Source organism: Podarcis raffonei, chromosome 6 (genome assembly GCF_027172205.1).
Source record: "Podarcis raffonei isolate rPodRaf1 chromosome 6, rPodRaf1.pri, whole genome shotgun sequence".
In the NCBI taxonomy this organism is placed as follows: Eukaryota; Metazoa; Chordata; class Lepidosauria; order Squamata; family Lacertidae; genus Podarcis; species Podarcis raffonei.
In genome coordinates this window covers 1,613,535-1,638,512 of record NC_070607.1, presented here as the reverse complement: position 1 = coordinate 1,638,512, position 24,978 = coordinate 1,613,535, and the positions used below count along the sequence as shown (strand labels likewise).

Below are 24,978 nucleotides of genomic sequence, written 5' to 3'. Positions count from 1 at the left end.
GATCGACTGTTTCAAGAAGTGGCAGAAAGATATATCTAGATTTGTCTGGCAGGGCAAAAAGCCGAGAATAAAATTTAAGATATTAACTGATGCAAAAGAAAGAGGAGGGTTTGCCCTGCCGGACTTAAAATTGTACTATGAAGCAGCGGCTTTCTGCTGGCTGAAAGAATGGCTACTTCTTGAGAACACAGACATTTTGGACTTGGAAGGGTTCAATAATAGGTTTGGTTGGCATGCATATATATGGTATGACAAGGTAAAAATTCACAAAGGTTTCAAAAACCATACTGTTAGGAAAGCATTATACAATGTTTGGATTCGGTATAAAGATCTGTTGGAAAATAAAACCCCTAGGTGGTTGTCACCAATGGAGGCTAAGGAAGTGAAAAAACTTAATATGGAATCTAAATGGCCAAAATATTGGGAAATTATAGAACAAGAAGGTGGAAATGTGAAATTACAGAGCTATGAGAAATTGAAGTTTAAAGTAAGGGACTGGCTTCATTATTACCAGATAAATGAAGTATTTAAACAGGACAGGAAAATTGGCTTCCAGGTGGAAAAGTCAAAGTTAGAAACAGAATTGTTAGAACCCAGTACTAAGAATTTGTCAAGAATGTACAACTTGCTGTTGAAATGGAATACACAGGATGAAACGGTTAAATCAGCTATGATTAAATGGGCACAGGATATCGGACATGACATTATGTTTGCTGACTGGGAACAGTTATGGACCACCGGAATGAAGTTTACGGCATGTAATGCCCTAAGAGAGAATATTATGAAAATGATTTATAGGTGGTACATGACCCCAGTCAAGCTTGCAAAAATCTACCATTTGCCCAATAATAAATGTTGGAAATGTAATGAAACTGAAGGTACTTTCTATCACCTTTGGTGGACGTGCCCAAGGATTAAGGTCTTCTGGGAAATGATTTATAATGAAATTAAGAAGGTGCTTAAGTGTACCTTTCATAAGAAACCAGAGGCTTTTCTCCTGGGCATGGTAGGCCAATTGGTGTCAAAGAAAGATAGGACGTTTTTTATGTATGCTACAACAGCAGCAAGAGTTTTACTAGCAAAGTATTGGAAGACACAAGAACTACCCACGCTGGAAGAGTGGCAGACGAAGGTGATTGACTATATGGGACTGGCGGAGATGACGGGCAGAATCCGGGACCAAGGGAAAGAGACGGTGGAAGAAGATTGGAAGAAATTTAAATTTTATCTTAAAAATTGTTGTAAAATTAGTGAGTGTTAAAATGTCATGGGTAAAGCATAGCAGATTTGCAGCGATAAATGATTGGATAAGAGGAAAGAAAAGGGTTAAAGAAAGGGATTTATAAGTAATTTAGATCAGGGGTTGCTGAAAAAGTTTAAAACAGGGATGCAGAAAAGGGAGGCATGGGGAAGTCGTTGAAATTGGGTATAAGAAAAAAAGATTATGAAATTATACATGTTTATATGTTTGTTTGTTTGTGTATTGTTGTTTGTAATGTCTTATAATATATGTTGAAAAACTAATAAAAATTCTATTAAAAAAAAATAGAAAAATAGCATGCTACTCTATGCCTTCAGAGCCAGGTGTGCTGGGTCCTTTTCAAAGTGTAGCTTGTAAAGAGTATTCTGGGAGGAGGAAGAATCCCCACTGGGCATTTTCCGGTCCATCAAATCAGTCTTCAGGTATGTGAAATGTCAGTGAAGATTTTCTAAAATTCTATGTTGATATTTCAATAAAACGCCCATGACAAAAAGTATTCGAAATAGGATATCCCATCTTTCAACCATAGTTTGCAAAGCAGCTTGAAAATTAACATGTGCTAGTTGGTCAAAGGGTCCTAGCAACAGTTAAGACATTTGCATCAGTGCAACAGAGATAATATAATAAGCAACTATTACCAGTCCAGCTGCTACTAGGAAAATGTATGCTAAGTCTCTTCCTCCATTAACTGTTCCTATTTTATGTGTAGAACTATATATCATTAGTTCCTATTTTATGTGTAGAACTATATATCATTAGCCTGTGTACACAGAGGAGCAACAGTTGAGCATCAGGGCTCCCAGTTCCCTGCTTAGCTCCTTGTACCACATCATGACTAGCAAGGGGTTAAAGATAATTCAAAACAGTAAAACAGTAAAAGTTACAGAATTTTATAAATTTTACAAATCTGTGAACCGTGCAAATCATTAGGGTTACCTAGACATGCAATTTAAAAGTGTTGGACATATGTATACCAAGACTGCAGGTGGTGAGGCCTCAGTGTCCCTGCATCATGGATTTGGGGGGACTGTTCACAAATTCAGTTAGTTTCCTCTGTTCTGATGTCAGCTATATTCCTGTGGTGGAGCTTATTGGAAAATTACCTAGGGAGTGGACAAAGCACAGTGAGTTCTCTTTTGCCCATCTGCATTCCTAAACATGACTCTGCATTTTCCCCTTATGAAAGATACTCCTGTTTGGTGAATGGAAGGACACACAGAGAGAAAGAGAGAGATCTGTATGAGTTTGCACTGGCTGAGGCCACAGTTAGGAGGTGGAAGAGGAGAAAGAACTTGAATACTATGACTGCTGAGGAACAGAGAATGTTGTGACTACATTGTGGCTTTAAGGAGCTTTTTTACCTCAGGATCCTGACATTCTTGTAGAAACAGGTTGCATTTGCAGAAAGCAAAACCTGTCAGGAATATTGTGGCTTCAGAAGAGAGAATGAAAATGCTTTCTACTTGGTGCGCAGGAGAGTTCAGACACCACCTAATTTATCTAGAAGTGATCTGCTGATTTGGGAATGTGGGAAAGGGTAACGAAGAGTTGTAGAGTTGTACTCTACAGACTTCCTCTCTCCGAGAATCGTACATGGGAGTCCAGAGTGCGATTCACCCAGCGAGCCCCGCCAGCGGAAGCCCACACAAGGAATGCCAGCAGCACAGCACGAGGAGCCCTCTCCCCTCCCCACATGCCCTCATGTCCCCTGAGCTGGCTTTGGGGAGGGTCAGGAGACCCCTCAGAACAGCCTCCAGAGGGAGGCGTGCCGTGCAGGGTGGAGCAAACTGCTTAGAACTGCATTCAATTCCTCCCTCATAATCTCAAGCAGAATTCTCAGCCTTCACACTACAAATTTATTATAACTAGACAAATACCCAGCACCAGTTTACTGTTTCAGTAGAGCTTTTCCACCCTTCCTGGGGGTGGAGGTGAGAGCTGCTCATATAGATCAGTGGAGAATTTGTAACGGGGATCCAAATTAGCATCAGCCCCACCTTTAACCTATAATGTTGTTGCAGGTCACCCCAACATCTGAGCAGTGCGAGATTCCAGGGGTTCAAGACACTTACCCAGGTTCTGTGTTTCCTTTTGGAAATGTGACGCAGTGGAGACTGCGGTGTTTTTATGACATATAGTTAAACATATATGCAACCCGAGCCTGTGATGGAGGAGTTCACAGCATTAACACTCCAAAAGGGTCTTGTTTCTCCTGTAGCCACAGCCTTGGATTCAAGCAGAGATTCGGCCTGGTGCTCTCTCTCTCTCTCTCTCTCTCTCTCTCTCTCTCTCTCTCTCTCTCTCTCTCTCTCTGTGCTTTGCTTCCAGGTCGCACCACGGCTCTCCTTCAGACTCTGAGTTTCGTCCTTCTCACTCTCTGTGTTTTGACCCACTTGCCATCTCACACAGAGCTCCCTTCCTTTGTTCTCTTAATGGCCCGTCACCCAGGCGATTGCCTCATCAGGAAGCTAGCCTGGCTTATATCTTAACACTTGCTGACTCCAGGGGTTCAGGAAGCTAGCCTGGCTTGATTAGCTTTTAGCACTTGCTGGATCCAGGGATCAGAAGGCTTGATTAGATTTTTTTAACACTCTTGACCCAGGGAGAAGAGGGGTCTAGCACCCACAAACTCATAGCACTGTTAACAGTGAGCTATATTGCAGGGTTATTGTACACTGCCTCAGATTAGCAAACTGCAATATGAGGATAACAATGCTGGAATGCAAGTGAGGCCAAGTGCCACTAGTAATCTTCTGAAGTTAATGGGGGTAGAGTAGGAAAATGGCTGAGAGCTCCCTCCAGCCAGCTTCCAGGAGACACGCACACCCAGTCTCTGCACAATGCATATTCCCAGCAGGCCACACGGAGAAGGCACACAGACTATTTATATATAGCTCTACACATAAAATACCATATTGGCCTGAATATAAGCCTCACTTTCCCCCCAAATTCCAACCGTGAAAAATTAAAGTGTGGCTTATATTCGCGACCTTAAGGTATGCAGCCAGGAGCGCAGGGCAAACAGTGCCAGGAGCGTGGCAAAGCGCCACCCACCCCGTGCATAGTTCCCCGTGCTCTCCCCCAAGGCCGGGAAGGGAGAGAGCCAGCAACACAGCACAGCCCCCCCCCTATGCAGCCAGGAACAGTGAGGAAGGGAGCGGCTTATATGCAGGTATTTCCCCCCCACCTCCAATTTAAAAGTGCAGCTTATATTCGAGTGCGGCTTATATCCGGGCCAATACGGTAGGAATTGTTGATGGAGAAAGAGTGACTAAAGTGAAGAACAGCCCAGATCAGCCTCCAACCTCACTGGGTATCCATAGCCAGGTCAGGCTGGTGGCTCTTTTCTTAAAGAGAGAGAGGGCAGGGAACTTTGCACTTCTTACTGTGTTAATGGAGTCGCTTGAATGCTCCCAAGATAATCAAGAGGTAAAACTAAACCTAGTATGTGGACTTGAGAGTCAGTGGCATCAAATCAAGAAAACCTGAGTAAGAAACGGCTGTCGGGCAGCTTCTAAGAGAGAACATCTGGTCCTTGGGAAGATTTCTTGCTGTGGAGACCAGAGATCTAGTTGCACAGGTTTCTATGCAGCTCCCCAGATTAAAAAAGAGAACAGAAACTGCTCTCAAGTGTCATACAAAAGAACAGCATTGTTTGCTGTAATTAAACCAAGCTCAACTTTTCCTGGTTCATATCTTAAGCAGGTGGCACCCCAGAGGAGTAAATTAAGTTGCAATCTGTTTTCAAGAAACCTGAGTTTGTCAAACGTTCCTCGCTGTTCCCTTTCTTTAAAAAAAGATAAATTACATGCTGAATGGATCCCTTTGTCTCTTCTGATGGAAATCTGCTGTCACACATAGCACTATCTAAAATGACAACGATTAAAGTAGTAGGATAGTATGAATGAAAGAAGATTCCCAGGTGTAACAGATCGACAGTGCAATCTTATACACATCTTCCCAAATGGAAGGTCACACTGAGTTCAAGGCGGCTTACTTTCTGTGTGTGTGTGTGTGTGTGAGTGGGTGGGTGGGTGGGTGTGATTTCTGCCCTAAATGCAATGGTGTATCCCATTGTTACCTACTGTGCTTTAGCAACTACTTGCCGAATACCACAGCGCATGGGCGTAGCCAGGATTTTTGTTAGGGGGGACAGGACTTTGGTTAGTGGGAGCTGAACCACCGTGATTGGTCAGTTAGTCAAGTATTTCTATTGTTTTACTTGATGGGGGGGAGATGCCCCCGTCCCCCCCGTTGGCTACGCCTATGTCACAACCATGCAGCAGTGTATGTGAAATGCAGCCACAACCATCTTGAAATCACTCTCTGATATACATCTCACTTTTAAGTTAAGAGCTGCAACAAAAAGGAGATCCAAACTGGACATTTCTTCTTCTTCATGGGAAACTAAAGAACCACAAAAGAAAGGAATGGAAGAGATTAAGGCACTTGCTTCATTCCCAATGCTAGCAATTTGACTTTTCTTAAAAAAAGCCTTCTTTCCAGCCTACTGCAGAAATTGAGTACAATTATGTGAGGGCAGCCAACATGTGAGCATGTGATGGATTCAAGTTACTGAACTGTAATGATCTCCTAAAAATTGCATCAGGGGAAGAGGAAAGGTTGGCACATATACAGTGGTACCTCGGGTTAAGTACTTAATTCATTCCGGAGGTCCGTTCTTAACCTGGAACTGTTCTTAACCTGAAGCACCACTTTAGCTAATGGGGCCTCCCACTGCCGCCGCGCCGCCGGAGCACAATTTCTGTTCTCATCCTGAAGCAAAGTTCTGAACCCGAGGTACTATTTCTGGGTTAGCGGAGTCTGTAACCTGAAGTGTATGTAACCTGAAGTGTACGTAACCTGAGGTACCACTGTACCAGAAATTCCCAAAGTGTGTGTCAGGACAGAAGCCTTGATACATGCACAAGCATGTATTGAAAAAAAATATTACAGTGGTACCTTGGTTTGCAAAAAGTCTGGTTTGCATACGTTTTGGATGACAAACCCGTCAAACCCGGAAGTGCATGTCCCAGATTGCAAACTTTTCTTGGATTACAACCTTTTTTTTTTTTTGGATTACAAATTTTTTTGGAAGCCCCATTGGCGAAAGTGCGCCTTGGGTTACAACCTGTTTTGGCTTACAAATGGATTATGGTTGTAAACCAAGGTGCCACTGTACTTGCCCTTTTTATGTTCAGCAATAGTTAGCCTATTTTGCCATGTTTTTTAAAACTTTTAAAATCATGTGCTTCAGTGAGATAAAAAAGGAGCAGGGAAAAGAGGGGCAGCAGGTCCAACTAATCGGATGTGTTTCAAGTTAATACAAGAGTCAAGTTGTTACAGTACTTTTGCTCTGGGGAGGAAGGTCTGCCATATCCTGCAAGTCAAGTTGCAACTCTGTTCACAAAAGGGCAACCAGACAGAAGAGGAGGTTTATAGCAGGGCACATGGAGCACATGGAGCACTATAATTTGGAAGGACAAAGAGTGTGTGATTACTTCTGACCATCAGAAAGTCACAAGCTAGGCTACGAGTTCTCTTGCCTTAGTATCAGTGTTAGAAATTGATATATGAAAGCTAGGAGCTAAAGGGCACCTTAAACCAAGGTTATGGGCACAACAAGGGAATGTCTAGGTTCACTTTCTCATAACAATAGTACAAAGCTGAAAATGAATGAACTGCAGCTAAAATATTATGTTCATTTTTCATATGGCCTAGTCCTTCCCCTGCCCACCCCCCTAATATTCTGAAGAGGGTCTCTTCTCCAGTCTTCAGAGAGTAGCTGGAAGTGGGGAGACAGAAAAAGGTCATTCTTTCCTTCCACTCTGCAGTTTTAATCTGAAATCTTAGGCGCAGTATTGTGCCCAGAGATCAGAAACTGCTTGTGCTGATGAAATTCTGTATCTCAAAATGTGCCTAGAACAATGGGAGTTTCGAACGCTGCTTACATATACATGCATACATACTGCAAATGCTTTTCTAAGGTGACCAAAATATTGCATTCAGAAAAGGCTGAACTCAACAGCCTAGTCTAAATTAGGCTAAATCTGCAAACCCTCTCTTACTTCTACGTAATTTATTCATAAGGGAAAGCAAGAAGTGCATGAGGCAAGAACTATAAAATAACTCCTGCTCCAGAGGGCAAGAACTGAACCAGTGGCTTCAAGTTACAAGAAAGGAGAGTCCAACTGAACACCAGGAAGAACTTTCTAATGGTAAAAGCGGTTCAGCAGTGGACTTCCTTGGCAGGTGGTGGACCCTCCTTCACTGGGAGGTTTTAAGCAGAGGTGGGATGGTCATCTGTCATGGATGTTGAGCTGAGTTTCCTGCATTGCAGGGGGTTGGACTAGATGACCCTCAGGCTCCCTTCCAACTTTACAGTTTTATGATTCTATGAGGCACTTAAAAGTCTACAGTCTTCCACTAAATAATTAAGCAATCCCTTTTCTGCCTCAGGATTTCACAGGCTTTCAAGTATATTTCCATGCCAGTAACTGCTAGTAATCCTTGCTTGGGGATGGATCCAACTAAGTAGTTGCACTAGCAGGAGGCAGCACAAGCACTCCTGCTACTGCGACAGCCCCCCCCCCGCCTCCTGCAGCCACCCCCCCATTAGCTTTGGAGGGTCTCCTACCTCCAGAACAGGGCATAGGGGAGGGAAGTGAGATTTATGTTAGTGCAAAGTTGAATTCCTCCCTTTGTATTTAATTAAAAGCAAAGTCATCCAATTTATAGAGCTCTGTGTGTGCCTGCTATGTTTTTGTGGGTTGAATTCTGGGCAGTACTGTGTATTCTCCAGTTTGGATACTCCCCTTGAAATTAGCACACTCAGCATAGGCAAAATTTGGGGAGGGGTGCAGTGCAGAATACTGTATTCACCTGCCCAGCATTTCCACTGTAGCCAAATTCCCTTTTGTTCTGGCAGCAGCAGCATCTTAGTCTTTCAGTTTTGATACCCCACCTTTCTATGGGCAATCTATCCAGAGTTAGTGATCTGACTCGGTTGCCCTCTTCCTGCCTCTGTTCCCTCCCCCTCTCCTTGTCTCTTAGGTTCTTTGATGGCATGAGAACAGCCTATAGTGTCCTAATCAGGAGGAAGAGATAGTGATGAGCACCTTCTTTGATGTTGGACATTGTTTTGAGAAAGTGAGGCATTGGGAGGGGGTGGCTAATGAATAATTTGCACCGCACAGGCTAGCTATCTAGCTATCTATAAATCATATGGTTTGGGGCAGAATAGAGAGAAGCCTGGGTCGAGGGGCCATGCAAACGGAGGCTTCCTGGGCGAGTCACTTCACCGCTTCTTGAGGGATTCCAAGTAGCAGCTTGAAGCGCTTGCTTGGTCTGTATATACAGTCATACCTCTTGTTACATTCGATTCAGGTTACGTCTTTTCAGGTTGCGTCCCACGGCGACCCGGAAGTACCGGAAAGGGTTACTTCCGGGTTTTGCCACTCGCGCATGCACAGACGTGCAAAATGACGTCACACGTATGTGCAGAAGCAACAAATCACGCCCCACGCGTGCACAGACATGCGGATGCGGGTTGCGTTCCTTTCAGGTTGTGAACGGAGCTCTGGAATGGATCCCGTTCGCAACCAGAGGTACCGCTGTATTGCTTCCTGTTTAGAATAAAATCTTTAATCTTCTCACTCACTTGCGTTTTCTATTACATCTAAATCTCATTTTTAAAGAACTACCTTGCATTTGGCAAGACAACCTTTCAATGAATGATTCTCAAACAAAATTTCTAATCTTCTTTGCCTTCACATAGTGTGTTCACCCATCTGATTTTATTTAAGGACATCCTTGAGTCTTCATGCATGGCGTTGCATTGAGGCATTATGGACAGATCATATTGGCCACTACACCCATTCTGATTAAATGGCACATGGGCAAATGATGCAGAGGGTGAAAATGATGCAGATGCGGTATTAAAACAATTCCACTGCCCCACCTCCCCCCCCAAAAAAAAACGTAGAAGGAAACCATTGATGAAATTCACTCAAAGAAGTTTTAGAAGAGAGCCTATTTTCATATATTTTCTACCCAACCAGTATTTACACAAGCATTGTTTAAGGTCAGTGTTTATTTCTGGCATCAGTTGTGAGTTTTGATTTATTTTTCATTGCTCAGAAACATTGATCTTTGAGAACAGGGGAGGGAAAACGTGTAAAGGATTAAGTGTACTGTTCACATAGCACAGAGATACTAGGTCAAATAAAAAGCAAGATTACACACTGATCCATATCAATTGTTAACAGCTTTATTTATAAAAAGTGACATAGTGGAATGTTTCAGGCTTAGTTACTTCTATTTTTATGGGGACATATTTATTTTCTGATAGCTGAGCTTTTACACCAAAATAGCTACTTTGTGCTGACACATCAACTTAGATATGCTAACAATTTAATACATTTTTAGCCTAGGAGGTTTGAGCTGATGGGAGGACTGCATGGTAAAGGTACCAGGGAAGAGAGGGAACCTACAGGAATAAAAACTAGGGCCACTGCATATTTCAGATAGCATCTCTGTAAGTCTGCATCTCGTGAACTAAACTGGCCTATTTAAAAATAATAGTAATATAAAAATGATGTTATTTTCCAAGTGGGATCTGAAGTTCAATACTAGCCAAGTAGCAGGATTGGCCTATTTGCCTGCTATGATAAGCCAAACTATACTCACTGGGACCATGCAAATCTGCAAGCTCACAGATAAGAGTTCATATATTCTGAAAGGAGAGGAAACATGGCAGAAGAACAGCGGCAGAAATGATATAGATAACACAGAATAGCCTTCAACAATCTGCTGCCTGCCCTGAGAAGCGGTGGGGTCAGCTTAAATATGCAAGATCCATTTTCAGTCAATGATTAAAGTTTGCAACCCTGGCAGGACTTCTATTTTCTATTTTTACTTTCAGTGATCACCAACTGAAAAAAATCAACACAGAAAGTGGGTGTGTGGGAGAGACAAGTAAGATGTTTTTAGAGAAGGTAAGGTTAGCCGTGCTTTGCGTCCTCAGACCCGCCCAACCACAGATATCAGCCTGGTTTGGTAAATTCTAACCAGCCAACATCCCATCAAATAAAATTTCCACCTTAGGCACTTTAAACACACACACACACACACACACACACACACCGGGGCGGGGGACTACAGGTTGCTCCCGACATGTTTTTACAGATCCGGCAGCATGCAATGAAGTTCATAAATTTTGGGGAACAATGAGCATGGCCTGAAGGCAGACTTGTAAGAAAGATTTTATGAAATCCGTCTCAACAAGCACTTAGCAAGAGTGCAACATGTGTCCTAGAGTGACTGGGTTCTCGGTCTCAAGGGTTGTGCACACAGGGACACTGTGACTTGCACTTCTGCATTAGAGTCACGAGAGCCAAGAATTTAGTGGACACTGTGCCAGATCTGGACAGGAGACACTTTGGTTCAAATTTCCACTCAGCCATGAAGCGCAATGGGTGAATTTGGACTAGAAACTGACCAAGAATGGATATAATGTCTCACAGCCAAATCATGGGTTGACCATCAGGAGCACACATACTGCGCAGCACCTCTTTTCCCCATTTGTTTGGGTATTTCCTCTCTCTCTTGGGATAACTACCATTACAGCCACAAAATAACCACTCACATCTGCACTAACTTTTATGGCAAATTAAATGATAGTTAACTCATACCGCAGTTTGTAAGCTTTCTTCTAGCTACAGCGAGACTAATGAAGCCTGTCCGGACTTCCTATTTGGGCCCAAAAGCCATTATGGTCAAGCCACCCAGTTGCTCTATACCTGACACCATAAATGACACCATATGCATAGGGCAGGTAAAGAAATGTTTGGCCCAAATGGAAGTTTACAAAACCCCTGCAAAGCTGATCACCAGGGTGTGCAAAACATTGTGCCTCTGCCTGCAGTGTTCAATTTCAAACTGTGTGAGCAAAAATAGGGCACCTGAGGCCATCGTGACATCAGGTGAGTCAAAGGGCAGTAGCCCCACCCATCTGTCAAACTTGGCCCTTGGGGAGATAAAGATACAGCCTGCTAGTCTGATTGAATTCCCTACCCCTTGACTATGGCTTCAAAATGATTCGGCACCAACTGAAGTCAACAAAAGCAATATCCTTAAAACAATCAAAATGCCACTAGCTCCTAGGACAATTTTGTTAAACTATCTAAGTGACCAAATTGGTTCCAATTATAAGGAGCTGGTGTGCAATTTGTTAACCACAGCATGAGTGTTGGTAGCAAAAACTCTCACGGAATATCTTTGTGTTTCTCAGTTATGAAAGGAACGCCCACTTTGGGCTGCTTCTGACCCCCCTTGCCTTTTAGGGTTTTCCCCACTATTTTTTTTGGATTTCTGCAAACCTAGGAACTCCCTCTTGTGCACTCATGGACTACTTTGGATACGAAAGGGCCTGCCTTGGAGACTGAGTTTACAGTTATGTAGTATGCAGGATAAGGGATTTTGTCAGTTTTATTTTTGTCTGCCTCAAGAGTTTCAAGCCACAGGCGTGCGCATGAGACATGTCTGTGGCAACCTGCTTGGCTCGTTCTCTCAATCGGTGACTGGTAAACAGTTACTTCTGTTGGCAGTTAGAGGGTGGAAAAGAGAATAAATTCATTTTGAATTTGAATTGAAGGAAGGTGAAGACAGGTGACCTCACCTAGGCCCGAAGTCACCCCCCACCAAAGCAGGCTCAAAGCTTCTCAAAGCTTTTCAAAATCATTTTCTCAGCAGCTAAGCATCAGAAACATTCCGCTCTGCTGTAACAAAGGTAGAGTACAGTCCATTGTTTCTCAGGCCTTTCTCATGCCTTCTGGCCTTGCTAAAGAACCACATTGCAACTTACTTTCTGTCCGGGAACCATGCCAGAACAAGAGATTGAACCATATCTGAACACTCTGAAACCCCTTTCCTGGGAAGGGCGCCAAGAGCCCAAGAGTCCCAAGACAGCTTTCTGTTCATGCTCAGAGGAACTCATGGGGCAGGACTCTGGAGAAAGGGGGAGGGAACTGGAAAGGGGTATATATGCTTGTGCACATGATTGTGAATTTCATGCATGCTTTTTGTGACTTATCACACTTGCTCCTTCTACCAGTTCATGGATGGTAGAAATAAAAGCCTTTTCTCCGAAACTATTCCTTGAGTGTCTGTTGACTCCCACTTCCCTTTCCCAGGCGCAATATTTTTCCCACCCAAGGGCAAAGCCTCATAAGGCTACAGAATCATATGTGGAAGGGACAAACCAACTGTGCATCTTGGAGAGTGTCCAGAGAACACACAATTCCCTTTACTCTTATTGTTGTAGATGAGCTAATACAACAGGTCAGCAGCCTTTTCCAGCCATGGGCTGGTCCACCGTCCCTCAGACCATGTGGTGGGCCGGACTATATATATTTTTTTTGGGGGGGGGGAAATGAACGAATTCCTATGCCCCACAAATAACCCAGACACATTCTACTCATTTGAAATAAAAAGACACATTCTACTCATGTCAAAACACGCTGATTCCCAGACTGTCCGTGGGCCAGATTGAGAAGGCGATTGGGCCGCATCCAGCCCCCGGGCCTTAGGTTGCCTATCCCTGTACTACAACCTGTTTGTGGCTCTTTGATCTGCTATGACTCATCCTTCACCCCAAAACTGCTGTACTTACTATCTAGCTTTGCCTCTAGCTTGTTTAGTCTGATTTCTAGAATTGAGCCAGATTTAAGTGTCATGGCCCTGGTGCTACATGGATTGTGAAATGGGCCTCATGTATGCTCTCTTGCTTGCAGTTTAGGACAGATCTGTCTTAGGAAGATTCCCATTACAAGAAAATGCCACTGACCAAACAAAACCTCTCTTGACCTGTCCAAGGAGCCCTCCGTCAAATGCAGGTATGTGAAGAGAAATTCTGGCAATAACTTTATTTTGCATGAATGATTCCAAGCTGGAGACTGCCAGGCAGACAGCTATGACTTCATTGGCCTGAAATACCAACTCACTGGGAAGATCATTCTGATTTATGAGCACAACAACAAGCCACATTAACGCCAAAACAGAATCACCCTATATACACCTTCCATTCTTATCAGTATAATCTCCAGATTGGCCTGGACTTTATTAAGGAAAATACATGGCAAGTGAATGTAAAGTGCTCAATACAGCTAAGATTTTCATGTAGTCAGACCATTTCTGAACCAGATTTTGTACTTTGAGATGAGTAATTTGATGGTCTCCGGTTCCAGGAAAAAAATGTTCAACAAAGCGTATTAGGGCAATTATTACCCTCGTGTGAGCTACAGAAAATGACCTTTGCCAGGTTGTTCCAGTAACCTGATACTGTTGATAAAAAAATCATAATAAAAAAGCTGTCTGAAAGAATTTATTGCTCAAGGCTCACACAGCCCATTATAAAAGTGTTCATAAATGTAACGACAGACTTAGTTAGGGGATTAAACAAATCCAAAAAACTCCTGCTGTCATACCCTGCAATAGTCATTCCCAATTTGTGCAATTAAAAGTTCTTGCAAGCCTGAACTATACTCCTACAAGGAGGCTACCCAGTGTGTCTCTGCATGATTAATGACTCTAGCCTTATTTCATTTCAACTGGCCTTCACTGAAGGGGGTTAATTCTGCTACATCTCAACATTTGGTGTGATAGGATGGGCCAATCTCTCTGAATTAAAAGCTGTACTAGTTATCTGTTCCTAGAAGGGGCTACAGGTGTCTCTTCTGCACAAGTCACTGTTCTGAGCTCACCTCCTTTGAATCAAGACACACCTATCCAAACAGCCCATTCAGAGATGAGGGCATCTCTATGGAATGATAGATTTTGGTCTTAGACATTCTGAAAGCAAATCTTTTGAGTGCAAGAGTGAATCATGCCACCAGTTTTTAAAAAAACACTAAGCATGCCTCAGCTCTCAGAAGTTTAGGAAACACAGATCTACACAAGTCATATTGTAAACAGATAATTCAAAATGCTGTACAAAAAGGGGAGCATCATACTGACACTTAGATGCCTCTTATGTGGACTTTATTTGCTTGTTCTGCATTGTGAAACAGATGGAAACATATTGAGTGTGGACAAGCCTCCAGTTCACTTCCAGCATTCCACTGACAAGGTCAGAGACTCCTCTACCGCAGTGTACAGTGAAATTCCCTATCCCATTTTCAAGGCAGCTCAGAGACTTTGACAATTCATCAATAATAGACAAATGCAACATGGTAAATAAACATATTCAACAGCCTGTTAGGGGCAAGGGCAACTATTTGGTCTTCACAGATGCAGGACGCATCAGGGACAAGCTCCTACTTTTCACCAGGTTTGAGGGAAAGATGGGGGGGGGGAATCTCCCTCTGACCTTTTTTGGGTTTGCAGCCATTCAGAAAGCACCAAGGCTCCTTGCTACGGTACTTTGCAAGAGCTTCAACAGGTACAGCACAAATTCAGAAAGACATCCACATCCCACCCCTGAGTCTATAACTTATATAAGTAATAAAAATAAGTTGTACCTCAGCCTACAATCAGGCAGGACACCCTCCCTCACCAAAAAGTTTATAACCTATATTGGTTCTATAAGCTATAAATTCAAATTAACCGCCATGGTGTTACCCCAAACAATTGAATATTGAGAATTCTCTTCAATAAGTCCTTAGCCTCCCCCTCACAGAACTACAGTTCTCAAAATTCCCTAGTGAGGGGAAATTACTGTTAAGCCAGTTTAAACTTGCAGTGCCAGTTTTGCTTCGTATCCACCTGTGTTCCTGACCACTTTCAGCACTGCTGAAAGAAAACACAGCCTGCCTCAGAAGTGGGCGATGCATCTGGGTGCTGACCAGCAAGCCAGCATCTCTCAGCTCGACATGGACACAACACTGGCCTTATCTGACACGGCTATTTTCATTATTTATTGAATTTGTATTCTACCCTTCATCTATAGATCTCAGGGTGGTTCACAGCACAAAAATACAAGATAAAAACGCAAAAAAATATTAAGAAGAATAAAACAAATCAAAACAACCCTCCTTCCCCTCCCACAAAGACATTTAAAAGGATATAGGATGTTAGTGTTAAGTTGTGGGTGAACATATCAGACGACACAGCGATTCTTCAAACAGCTCTTGTTTATTCACAGGCCAGGACAGAACTGAACTGAAGGGTTCAGTCAGCCTGCTTATATAGAGCTCCAGTACAACGTAACTGTAACCATTTTAGGGGACTTCCGGATTAGCGCCAGCGGCTAATGGCGGATTCCCTCCGAGCTCCGGAGGGAATCGGCTCCACAGGATCAGGGTCTTACCGCTGCGGCGACGCGGGGACCCCTAAAAATCACAGGCGGTGAAGCCTGTGAACCTGGTGACTCGGCGGGCACCATTTGCGCCCCCCCGACCTGCGAAGGAGCCTTTTTAAAGGCTTCGGAATGGGGGACGGGGTGAGCGGCACGGTGCTGAGAGTCGACTGCTTCTCCTGTGGAGTGAAGCCGCGCTGCCATGGCCGGAGAGCGCTGACTTCTTCTTGTGATTTGGACTTCAAAATAACAACCCGTGAGTAGTACGGAAATTGGATTTCTAAAGAAATTTTTTTTGTGAATTAGGTACGATCGGGGAAGGCGCACACAGGAAGTCCGTCTCCCCGTCTTGTAAACAACCTAAAGCAAGGACCTGCTAACTAAGGGTGAGAGAATTTTTTCTTTTATTATTGGGCAAAAGACATTAATTTCACGATTTGGCACTAGAAGAAATTTTACTGGAGGATAAGAGCTAATTTTGGGAGCTGAAGTGCCACCCCCCCGGACCCGGGAGTGATCCGCGAGAGAGCCTGTTGAAGGTATTGAAGAGTTTGACAGCTGTCAAATTAGCTGTCAAGACGGAAAAAGAGAACTTTGTTTCTGCTGCTTCTGCTGGCTATATTTGTTACAATTAGACTATACTTTGTTGAAAACAAGGAAGAACTGATACAAAATAACTTGACTTTTGGATTTGAACTGGAAGGAAGATAAAGTAACCAAAATCTCTCTAGAGGGGGTTTTGGGACATTACAAGAATGGCTGAAGGAGGGAAAATTCAAGCTAAATTGGACAGAGTCTTTGTTCTCTTGGGAAAGTTACAAGGCCAAATTGATGTTTTGGCTACAAATGTTGCAACTCTGGACTTAACAGTAAACAAATCCATTGAATTTGATAAGGAATTGACTCAGGAAGCCCATGCAGCTGAACAAGAAGAGAAACTTGAGAGCTTTGAGAGTGTGGAGAAAGAGATATATGTTGTTCCTGAGGAAAAGGAAGGAGGAGATGTAATGTTGCAGATGACAAAGGAGAGCCAGAGGCCTGACGTGATGGTTACAAAGGAAAATAAGAACTTGATGGTGAAAATTTGGTCTGAATTGGAGACTGAAGAATGGAGAGATCTCCTTATGTGGAGATCTGAAGACCCAAGGATTACAAATTTGATTAAGGTGGAAGTTGGAGCTTTGGAGACATTTGGACTTGAAAGGAGTAAGAAACAAGATTCAGGCTCCACTTTTAAGTATGGAGGTCTGGCTGGAAGAAACATGGACCCTATTGGACTAGAGCTTCTCCGAGATTTGGTGCTTAATACCAAGGACTATCAAAAAAAACCGGCAGAGAGGAATTGAGAGAGAATTAAGAGCCTTGGACGTGAGATCTCCAGGCTGATAGTAGATTGATTGATGGACGTTTGTTGGGGATTGAAACCGGGAAAGGGGGGGTGGAGTTTGGGAATCCAAAGGGTGTATAATTATAATCTGTTTTGCTTTTACTTTGTTTTGTTATTTGTATGAGAATTGAGGAAATCGTGGAAGGGAATTTAGGCCGACTTTAGAAAAAGCTTTTAAGAATAAGCACTGATGTATAACCATTGATGTTTACAAGGCAAAATTGGTTTTTCAAAATGAACTAAATATAAAATATAAAATATAAAAAGGTTAAAAATTAGGGACAAGAACTTGTTGAACCAACAATTTGAATTGGAATACAAGAGGGGGAGGTGTGGGGAAGTCAGGGAAATATGTTATTGAAAATAAGGATTGTGAATTCTATGTGTTTTTAAACTTTTTTGTTTCTTCTTTTTTGATTTTTTTAATGTATTACAATGGAAAATTTTAATAAATATCTTTTTTTAAAAACAACAACAACGTAACTGTAACAATTTTCTAAAACTATCCAATCAGTGAACATCACTTTCGATCCCTTATTTGCATAACTATCTACAGTATCCCCCTGCTGGCCCAGGGTGAGAACTTCAGTACATAACAGTTAGTATGCCCAAAGCCTGGTTGAAGAGGAACATTTTCACCTGGCGCCTAAAGGTGTATAATGAAGGCACCAACCTGGGCAGAGCATTCCACAAGTGGGAGCCACTGCAGAAAAGGTCCACCCTCTGGACCTCTCTTAGGGAGGGACACACGAAAAACAGCCTCAGAGGATGATTGCAGGCCCAGTGGGGTCATATGGAGGGAGGCAGTATTTTGAGACTATGTGCTTTGGAAAACACACAAATGCTGTTTCCGTGCGCTCTGGCTTCCGTCACGGTGTCCCATTGCGCCAGAAGCGGTTGAGTCATGCTGGCCACGTGACCCAGAAAGCTGACTGCAGACCAAATGCTGGCTCCCTCGGCCTGAAAGCAGAGTTGAATTTGACTGGACTTAGCCACCCAGGGGTCCTTTTCCTTTACCTTTCACCTTTCTATATTGAGGGTCTGATTAAATTTAAATACTTTGCAAGCTCTCCTGCTCCCAGCCACTTCAAGATGATGGGCGTCCCAATCCAAGCTGTGAGGTGTGATTCTATCTAAGGGGCAGCTAACTTCAGGCCCAGGAAGGCTCCTTAACTCCTTGCTGGGCTCCTCCATGAGTCCCTCGCCTGCATCGACTCCTCTTTTCAGCTCTTGCTGGGAGTCACATTCGGCTCCTTCAATCAAGTCTGATTTATACCTTCACAGTTCATGGAACCTATCCACATGTCCACTACCATTACCTTTGGGACGCAACAGTTTACTTTTTCCAGGAGCTCAGCAGTGAATAATTCATGGACTCAAATCAATTAGAGGGGTGGGGGAAAGAGAGGAAACTGCAGAGAGAGGCCAACCAATATTGACTTTTGGAAGAATATTAACACCCAGTCTAAAATCTTAACAATTAAATACTGTACTGCCATTTATGGACTGCTTCTCTCTCTCTGAAACTGAGGCTAAAGCAACATGTTTGGCAGAGATCCTGCCTCACCATTCTCCCTGCAACCCTCCTCCTCAGACACTTTCTCTTTCAACCGGACAAATACACATCCAGATATGTGGCTGGTGGGGGAGAAAGAAGGGTTAAAAGCAGCGGTGCAAGGGATGTGCAGGTTCCCAGGCATATAACCTTCCAAAAGTGTCATTTTACACCGAATCAACAATATTATAAAACACATCTGTTTTCTACCTGTCTTCCTGCCTGCTTTCTGCTAGTAGGTGGCTACTGGGCAAGCAGAGTCAGCAGGACCTTTGATCCTCTGCTCTAGTGCTAATCATCTGTCCGTGGTGGCGCAGCAAGGGCTTCTATGCTTTTTGGTGTTGCAAGCTATTATATGGCCACTATGCATTAAATTAAGAACAGATTGCTGCCATGAGCAACTTTTGCTTGCTGAGATGCCAAAAGAGGACAAGAGAGTCAAAAACATTCCTTTAGTGCCTAAGTTTAGCCAGAGAGGGAAAAGATAGTGTCTGGGTTATCATACATACAAAATATATCATTTTTCTTTTTGGGGTGCATGGATGAGATGAATAGACCCTTCCTATATTTTGGGGGGGGGACCAAATCATAATTAGGGCTAGGTGCAAATGCACCAGTGGACTTAATTGTAGAATTCAGCCTAACTATCGGGAGAGAAAACCACCCTCATTTCTCTGTAGATGTTTTTTCTTCTCCTTCTCCTTTGTGATTCTGCAGGAGATAACTGCATCGGAAAAGTGGTGTTTCCACCTTCTGCAAAAGCACAGCACAGGCAGGCAGCCCCCCACTGCCCCACATGCATGCCACAAGAAGGGGTGAGCCACTGGTGACCATGCTTATGCACTGCCAATTCCACCACCGTGTGAAGCAGTATCATCTAGAGCAATGGTTCCCAAACTTTCCCCCATTAACCATGTGAAAATTATTGAGGGTCCTGGTGGACAACTTGATGTTGTTGCAGCAACGGTAATGTGCTGTGCTAGATTCTGTGTGGTCTTTAATTGTATTATTATTGCTTCTTCATATATTCAACTTTATTGCACTGTATTACAATTTGAATTTCACAGAATTCAGTTTGTGACATACTGCATTTTATTGTAACTCCTTCTCTTGTGAGGAGGCAGGTTTCTGTGGCAATTCTGGCCCACAGAATATATCTACCTGGAAAACAAAACAGCCTCCTGAGAATACAAAAAAAAAAAAAAAAGCCGTTCCTATTTGAACATGAAGATGGTCACCAGGACAAGGAAGTCTTCACATAGTACTTCAAAACTGAAATGCAGGATATTGAGAAGGCTGCCTGCCACTTGATAAAACATGGTAAGAGCAAAAAGGCAAAATCAACAGGAAGACCGTCCATATGTGCCTTGAGGAAAGAGGGTCACTAAAAAGCCATACATATTTAGCTATGCAAAACGACCACATTTAGCCTTTAACTGACCCCTGAATCATCGATATTCACTGACTCAGAGAGGAAATTAAATGCAAACATTATTATTTTTTTAAAAGCATCACTGCAAAAGACGGAAATTGCAGCTCAACCCTCACAAAATACTAAACAATTGACTGTAGGCTTCCCATGCCCTATGGCACAACCATTGTCTTCCTCATTGACTCTCCTGGCTTAGGTCTGGGCTGTACTCCATGGAAGAACTGTGTACAATGAATTTGGGCAAATCCAATTAGCTCCTGAAAACTACAAAGGAAGACTGGTACAGATAATGCTTACACTTCAGTGAGACTGGTAAAACAAGTGATACAGGGGTACCTCGGTTTTTGAATGTCTCCATTGACGAATGTTTCGGAACTCGAACGCCGTAAACCCGGAAGTAAATGCTTTGGTTTTCGAACACGCCTTGGAAGTAGAACAGGAAACGCGACTTCCACTGAGTGCAAAACCCTGAAGCCTAGCTGTTGGCTATTGAGTTTCAGTTTTTGAACGTTTCGTAACTCGAATGGTCTTCCGGAACAGATTACGTTCGAAAACTGAGGTACCAAATTGCAAAGTAATTAAAAACAAGTTCTGCAGTTGGAGAGTTACTTGAGCAAACAAAACCAAAGCTACAAAAGGCCAGTCAGAATACGTTCTTTTTTATTCCTTTTCTCTGCACCTAGTCACAGGAATTGTACACTGCAGCTACTACCCATTATCCATTCTTGTCTCCCTCTTTTCTCTCCACAAGCAAAGAGTTGTTCAACCTTCAGAGAAGCAAAGATGTATCTCTCAACCCAATCTCTCCTACAACAGTAGAGACTAGCGGGAAGCCAGCTGTTTTCTACAAAGCTGTTCCACCTGTTCTCTCCTGGGGTTCCTGGGGTCTTCTCAGAGTGCAAGGCAAACAGTAAAAGGTGCAACAGGACCTAGCATTGACATAGGTAGTGCTAGAGACATCTGCACCTCCTCCCCCTTCTGCCCCTTTCTCAAGCATAAAGGGAAAATAAATAGTGATGCTGTTTGAACTCCGCCAAGACTATAATTCAGCAAAACATGTGAATGGCTTAATAATATATTTATCTTATTCTTTTTATAGTTCTATTAGGAACACCTTGTCACAAGATGAATTACATGCCAGCTGGACTTCTGTCAATATTGTCTTTATGGTTCTAATGCTATAGCTGTACTTTATCCAAGTGTTCAGAATACAGTACTCTCATGGGCATATTAATGGTCTATAAGATGTCAGTGGAAAATTTAAATAAGTCATCCAGGTGATTTTTTAAAGCCACAGAACCTTTAAAAGCAACCTTCATACTCCTAAAACTGCAGGTAATGGGGAAAGAAATATTCTGCTTGCATTTTTAGAAAATACATCAATGCAAATTTATTTTGAGGACTAATGGTACAAGAAAAAGCTTTGCTCTCACCAACTTTGAAGCTCACTATGATTAATGAGCATCTTTCCTTCCTAATGTGACAGTCCTACTTTAAAAAAAGAACAACTAAGCACATTAATGCTCTTTCTGTTTATATTTTACTGTTGTGACCTTGCATACTTACACATTCATCTCCAAGGGAACATTTCCAAGTTCCTAATTAATAATGCACTGCCATCATTACACTTGCCTTTTGCATGCAAAACAGGTGCTCTACCACTGTGTTATAGGTGCTCCCAATGAACTTCTTGGTACAGCAATCAAACACGGTTGTTACTTTTACAAGAATTCTAACATCGGAGGCCGAATAGACTTGAGCATGTCCAGGTTTCTTTTTAAAAGAATGCTTCCTCACCTGTCTAGAGGCTGTCCTGATGCCCAAATTTGTGCAATAGACTGAGACTACTGAAAGAAAGAAGGTCCTTTGGAACCATGACTGCCTTTCGAGGCTATTTAGCACATTGTAATAAACTTCTCATGAGACAGGCGGGGGTGGGGATTACGAGATGCACAACTTAAATCACTCCACTTATGATGTAGCTGTATATTATGGTCTGGCTTTTGGCAAGTTGCTAGTCTGTAACCATACACAGAGATCCTTATCTGTACAGTGGGAGGGGGAATCATACTGGAACATGTCTTTTTTTCATTTGGGAAACCATTTAAAGCACAGGTGTGAACATGGCTCCCTGCAATAAACCCCACTAAGTTGTTTTGAAGAGTGACAGCAAGCCCTATCAGCCTCTGCAGCTTTTGTTTGGAAACTATGCTCCTCCTTCTTCACTCCCTTACAGTTAGCCACAGGCCGGTCCTTCCTTCTACCACATGTGCCCTACCCTCCCAAACACATGGCTTGGAGATCGAGTTACCTCTTGCACTTAATGCTTCTGGAGACAGTTGTACAGCTACTGTATTCCCACTGGGGCAAGGAGAGAGGGGAACTGCTGTGATTTCAGTCTCCCACAGAAACCCAACAGAACAAGCCAAGGTGATGTTCAGTGGGGTTTCTGTGACAGACGTAACTGAATGATGAAGTGGTACTCACAAATAGACACAGTTCTCTCTTGGCAGGGACAGAAAACACACACACACTAACTGCTTCCAAGAAATCTCTCCCTATGCAAAAGCAACAGCTGCAAAAGCCTAGTTATTAATAAATTGCTTGGGGGCAACCAGGTATTGCAGTTACAGCATGCAAAAAAGGGTTATAATTTTTCCATCTAATTCAATTGAAAACTGCTTAGTAGCAACAGCTTGTCAAACCCAATTCCAGAAGCCCACAGCCTTGCTGAGCGCCGACGTCTGCCTTCCCCCTTCCTTTTGCAGAAGATCAAGAATCTAGGCAGCCATGACGAATCTCAACGGGCTTCTGAGCCACAAAGATTCTCCTCATCTGTCTTGCGCTTCCTGTATGCAGTCCCTGCTGCAGACGGCAAGATTAAGTCCCAATTTTAGACTCCTGCACGTTCTGTTACACTACTCGTATATGCCAGTAAACCATTGTGAACCTGAGCAAATTTACTCAGAAGCAAGTCCCGGTGAGTTCAGGGGGTTAGCTCTCAAATACATAGGATTACAAATTGCAACTTTAGATTTCCCGCCCTGCTTGGTTGTGCCTCTCCCGTCTCCCCTCCTTCAACCTTCCATTCATCCCACCAGGAGCTTCCAGTCTTTTACTCACCCCCGCCTCCGGATCTTTAACAGCAGCATCCTATGCAGGCAACATCAAAGGTGACAAAAATATTGCTTCCATCACAGGGTGAAATGTTTCATCTGTGGATTTCTGAAGACCCAGCTTCAGCTAATGGCACAGGAGCAGACCTGGTAGAACTCTGGCCCCTTGATCAGTTGGCAACCTTGCCTGCAAACTCCCACCAACCCGCACGTTGTCCTCCATCCATCGCCTTGATGCAGCTACCTGGAAACTTTTCTCTCGCCCAGCCTCCGTCGGGATGAGGTCACTGAGGTCTCCCCCCCCCGCCCGTCTCTCCGGCGGCGCCTTCGGCCAACTTACCAGAGGGCGATCCTGTTCTTGGGGTACCGCAGCCTCTCCAGGCAGCCGAGGAAGTGGGGCAGGGAGTGGGCAGCGTTCCTGGCGAGGAGGGCGAGGAGGACGGTGGGCTTCTGCAAGGCGGATTCCGGCAGGGGATCCGGACCGAGCTGCTCCGGGGCTGAGCAGCTGCCCCCGTGGAGCCCCAAGACCCAGGCGAGGGGCAGCAGCAGCAGCAGGATCCGGGCAGGGCGGCGAGGGAGCTGGAGGGTCGCAGCCATCTTTCGGGGCAGCGCGAGGAGCCTCTGCTGGCAGCGGCGGCCGGGAGGCGCCTACCTGGAGAGCAGGCTGGAAGGGAGGGCGAGGAGACCGGGCTGCCGCCGCCGCCGCCGCCGCTGCGCCTCTTCTTATTTGCTCAGAGGAGGAGGAGGAGGAGGGGGGGCTGTGCCTTCTCGGCGAAAGGCGGCTTGGCGGGGGCAAAGCTCTCCGCTCGTGGAGCGAGCAGAAACAAACACGCGTGCTCCTCTCTGTCCATATTCCCTCCTCTGCCGACCTCCTAAACGACAGAGAGCTTTTTGCAAAACTAAGCATAAGTAACGCTAAGAAGGGATAGGTCCGTACAAACCTTTCAGATGATCTTTTTCTTCTGATTCCTATTGGGCTCGGATTGCACCGGGCACACTTCGAATTAATGCTAGTGGACTCGTGAGCACAATGTGGTGGTGGAATTTCACGCGACCGGTGGCTCAGTGGCTGTGTTCTTTTTAGATTCCCACGACTAAGAGCTCCATGCATGTCGGAGAAAAGAGGCCCCCACACCGTCCTTTCACTCATGAGCTAGTGTACTACATGTAGCGAGCTTTTTACCTGGGGAAATAATTTTAAAAATGACACATGGGTCAGAAGTTGTGCTCCAGAATTCTGCCCCTTGTAGCACAATCCTCTTTATGCACGTGCACTTGCATGGAAGTCTCACTGACTTCAACAGAATTACTCCCACAGGTATAGGGGTCTAGGACTGCAAGAGTGACTGAGACACTGCGGACTCAACGACTTCATTAGGTAGAATGCCTAGAAAGGCCATGGTGGCTGAATCCTGCATATGCATACCCCTACACGGAGCCAACCTTCTATGAAGCCTCTGCCTTAATAAATGAAATAACAGATTAGACTGGCACTGAGGTTTTCCTGCTTTGTATTGACTTCAGTTGCTCTATCTGCACATTTATGGCTAAGGATTATAATATGCTTTCCTGGCACTGAGGTTGCAACCCCATGCACATTGCAAGCCCCAATGAATACATGGTTCTGTAAGGATGTGATTACGGATGCTTCCCAACAGCCTGTTTATTGAACATACATCCTGATACATTTGTAGTGAAACTAGACAGTGGTTGGCTGTTTAATGAGCATTCACTCTTAATTTGTTTGTAGAGATTTTGTGTTTGGTTGTTGGGAATCACTGCTTCCAGGAAGCATGCATAGCATTGGCCTACAGTCCTTGTCTAGCTAAGCCACCTACCCAGGCTATTCCCTGCTAGAAAGCAATCATAATCTAGAGCAGAGCTTTCCAAACTTTTCATGTTGGTGACACTTTTTAGACATGCATCATTTCGCA

General features: G+C 43.9%; 1 protein-coding gene across 2 annotated transcripts in view; it reads right to left on the bottom strand.

Annotated features, from left to right (window-relative positions):
- The window catches only part of COLGALT2 (collagen beta(1-O)galactosyltransferase 2), a 57,740-nt gene extending 34,018 nt beyond the window's left edge, over positions 1 to 23,722 (bottom strand). Inside the window, exon 1 of one of the 2 annotated variants that reach the window (XM_053391089.1) lies at positions 23,385 to 23,722. In XM_053391089.1, the coding sequence (XP_053247064.1) occupies positions 23,385 to 23,641 (257 nt within the window). In that variant the 5' untranslated portion in view covers positions 23,642 to 23,722. Of the gene's footprint in view, positions 1 to 23,051; positions 23,259 to 23,384 lie in introns of those variants that run through there. The other variant, XM_053391090.1, reaches the window with a different exon arrangement.
- Positions 23,723 to 24,978: the final 1,256 nt, after the last annotated feature.